Here is a 2,893-nt window from a genome sequence, read left to right on the forward strand (position 1 = left end):
AGATATTCTCTTTAGGTAAAGTAACTGTATGTTCCAATATATATGACACAGTGTGACATTATGCATGTTACCTGCCAACTTCCTAACAATCTTTCTTCACTACAAAGCTATCTCACTTTGAATTATAATTAGACAGTTGAATTATACATTTTGAATTACACACTTTGAATTATAATTGAGAAGGAAATGGCAACCTACTCCAGTATTCTTGCCTGGAGAATCCCAGGGACAGAGGAGCCTGATGGGCTGCCGTCTATGGGGTCACACAGTGTCAGACACGACTGAAACGACTTAGCAGCAGCAGCAATGAGCTGTTGGAAGTGAGAGTGACTCAAGTGAGCCTAACATTTATCCCCCTCTGTCCTCAGGAACTGGGACTTGTGCCATCCTGGTCTGCTATGGTCCTTTTCAACCTGAGCAGTGACAACCCAGGACCCTTCATTCTGGTGGGGATCCCAGGCCTGGAGCACGCCCATGTGTGGATTGGGATTCCCTTCTGTATCATCTATATGGTAGCCATTGTGGGAAACTGCATCCTTCTCTACCTAATCTTGGTGGAGCGCAGCCTTCACGAACCCATGTTCTTCTTTCTCTCCATGCTGGCCATGACTGACCTCACCTTGTCCACAGCTGGTGTTCCTAAAACACTCAGTATCTTTTGGCTTGGGGCTCAAGAAATCACATTCCCAGGGTGCCTCACACAAATGTTCTTCCTCCACTACAGCTTTGTCCTGGATTCAGCCATCCTGATGGCCATGGCATTTGACCGCTATGTGGCCATCTGTTCTCCCTTGAGATACAACACTATCTTGACCCCCAAGACCATCATCAAGATTGTGGTGGGAATCTCCTTTCGCAGTTTCTGCGTCATCCTGCCAGTTGTATTCTTGCTCACACGCCTACCTTTCTGTAGGACACGCATCATACCACACACACACTGTGAGCACATAGGTGTTGCCCGGCTCGCCTGTGCGGACATCTCCATCAATATCTGGTATGGCTTTTGTGTTCCCATCAGGACAGTCATCTCGGATGTGATCCTCATTGCTGTTTCTTACACACTCATCCTCTGTGCTGTCTTCCACCTCCCCTCCCAAGAAGCCCGCCAGAAGGCCCTGGGCACCTGTGGTTCCCATGTCTGTATCATCCTCATGTTTTATACACCTGCCATTTTCTCCGTCCTTGCCCACCGCTTTGGACACAGTGTCTCCCACACTTTCCACATAATGTTTGCCAACCTCTACATTGTTATCCCACCTGCACTCAACCCCATTATTTATGGTGTCAAGACCAAGCAGATCAGAGAGAAGGTCACCATTTTGTTTTCTATCAAGAGGACATAATCATGTTCCAATGAACAATGGAAAAGCTAGGAGAAGTTTATAGTATATATTAATGTCATAAGAATTTTAAAAAAGCAAATGCTATTTAAAGCAAGGACAGTCTACAAGTGATTTCGTATATTAAGAAAATGGCATGATCTATAGGAAAGAGATGCTTCTATATTTATTAATGACAGATCAAAATGTAAAATGCATTGCCTTTGGAGAGAGACTGTTAGAGGAAAGTAGATTCAAATAAGGTTTTTAGGAAAGCCCTCCTTGAACCAAATTGCATATTTACTTAAAAAAAGTGAAAATCATGAGATGTCCGTCAAATCGGGACGAAGGTTGGCATAAATCAGGCAGAGGAGGCAAAAGATCTGTACACTGAAAATTTTAAGACATTGATAAAAGAAATGAAAAAGACACAAATAAAGGTTTTTCTATTATCCAAAAATAGGACATTCTTTTTTTTTCATTGGAGGATATTTGCTTTACAATGCTGTGGTAGTCTTTGCCATACATCAACAAGGATCCATCATAATTATATACATGCTTTCTCTCTTCGGCCTCCCTTCCCCACACATCTCCCCCCTCTAGGTCATCACAGAGCACCACGCTGGGATCCCTGTATTATACAGCAGCTTCCTGCTAGTCATATATTTTGCATGAGAGTGTGTATATGTTAATGCTGCTTTCTCAACTTGTCCTACCCTTTCCTTCCCCCACTGTGTCCAGCATTCCATTCTCTACCTCTGTGTCTCCATTTCTTCTCTGTTAATATGTTCATCAGTACATTTTTCTAGATTCCATATATATGTGCTAATATGTGATATTTATTTTTTCTCTTTCTGACTTATTTCACTCTGATAACAGACTCTAGGTTAATCCACCTCACAACAACTGACTCAAATTCGTTCCTTTTATGACTGAATAATATTCCACTGTGTCTATGTACCATAGCTTCTTTATCCATTCATCTGTTGATGGACATCTAGGTGGCTTCCATGCCCTGGCTATTGTAAATAGTGCTGCAATGAATATTGGGGTACACAGGTCTTTTTGAATTGTGGTTTTCTCAGGATATATGCCCAGTAGGGGGATTGCTGGGTCATATGGTAGTTTTATTCCTAGTTTGTTAAGGAATTTTCATACTGCTCTTCATAGTAGCTGTACCAATTTACCTTCCCACCAACAGTGCAAAAGCGTTTCCATTTCTCCACATCCTCTCCAGCATTTATCACTTGTAGATTTTTAATGATGGTCATTCTGTTTGGTCTGAGGTGATACCTTGCTGTATTTTTTATTTGTGTTTCTCTAATAATGACTGATGTTGGGCACCTTTTCATGTATTTATTGACCATCTGTATTTCTTCTTTGGAGAATGTCCATTTAGGTCTTCTGCTCATTTTTCGATTGGGCTGTTTGTTTCTCTGATATTGAGCTATATGAGCTGCTTATATATTCTGGAGATTTATCTTTTGTCCATTGCTCTGTTTGCAATTATTTTCCAAAGGAGATCATTCTTATGAAACCTTTGGTAAGTCAAAATAGAGTAAAGCAAAAATAAC

The 2,893-nt window shown here is 41.3% G+C and overlaps 1 protein-coding gene across 1 annotated transcript; it reads left to right on the forward strand.

Moving 5' to 3' along the window:
- The first annotated feature begins 386 nt into the window (after positions 1 to 386).
- LOC133053971 (olfactory receptor 52H1-like) lies at positions 387 to 1,343 on the forward strand. Its single transcript, XM_061138503.1, has one exon. The coding sequence runs from the start codon at positions 399 to 401 to the stop codon at positions 1,341 to 1,343; it is 945 nt and encodes a 314-aa protein (XP_060994486.1). The 5' UTR covers positions 387 to 398.
- The last annotated feature ends 1,550 nt before the right edge of the window (positions 1,344 to 2,893 follow it).

Source organism: Dama dama, chromosome 1, assembly GCF_033118175.1.
Source record: "Dama dama isolate Ldn47 chromosome 1, ASM3311817v1, whole genome shotgun sequence".
NCBI lineage: Eukaryota > Metazoa > Chordata > Mammalia > Artiodactyla > Cervidae > Dama > Dama dama.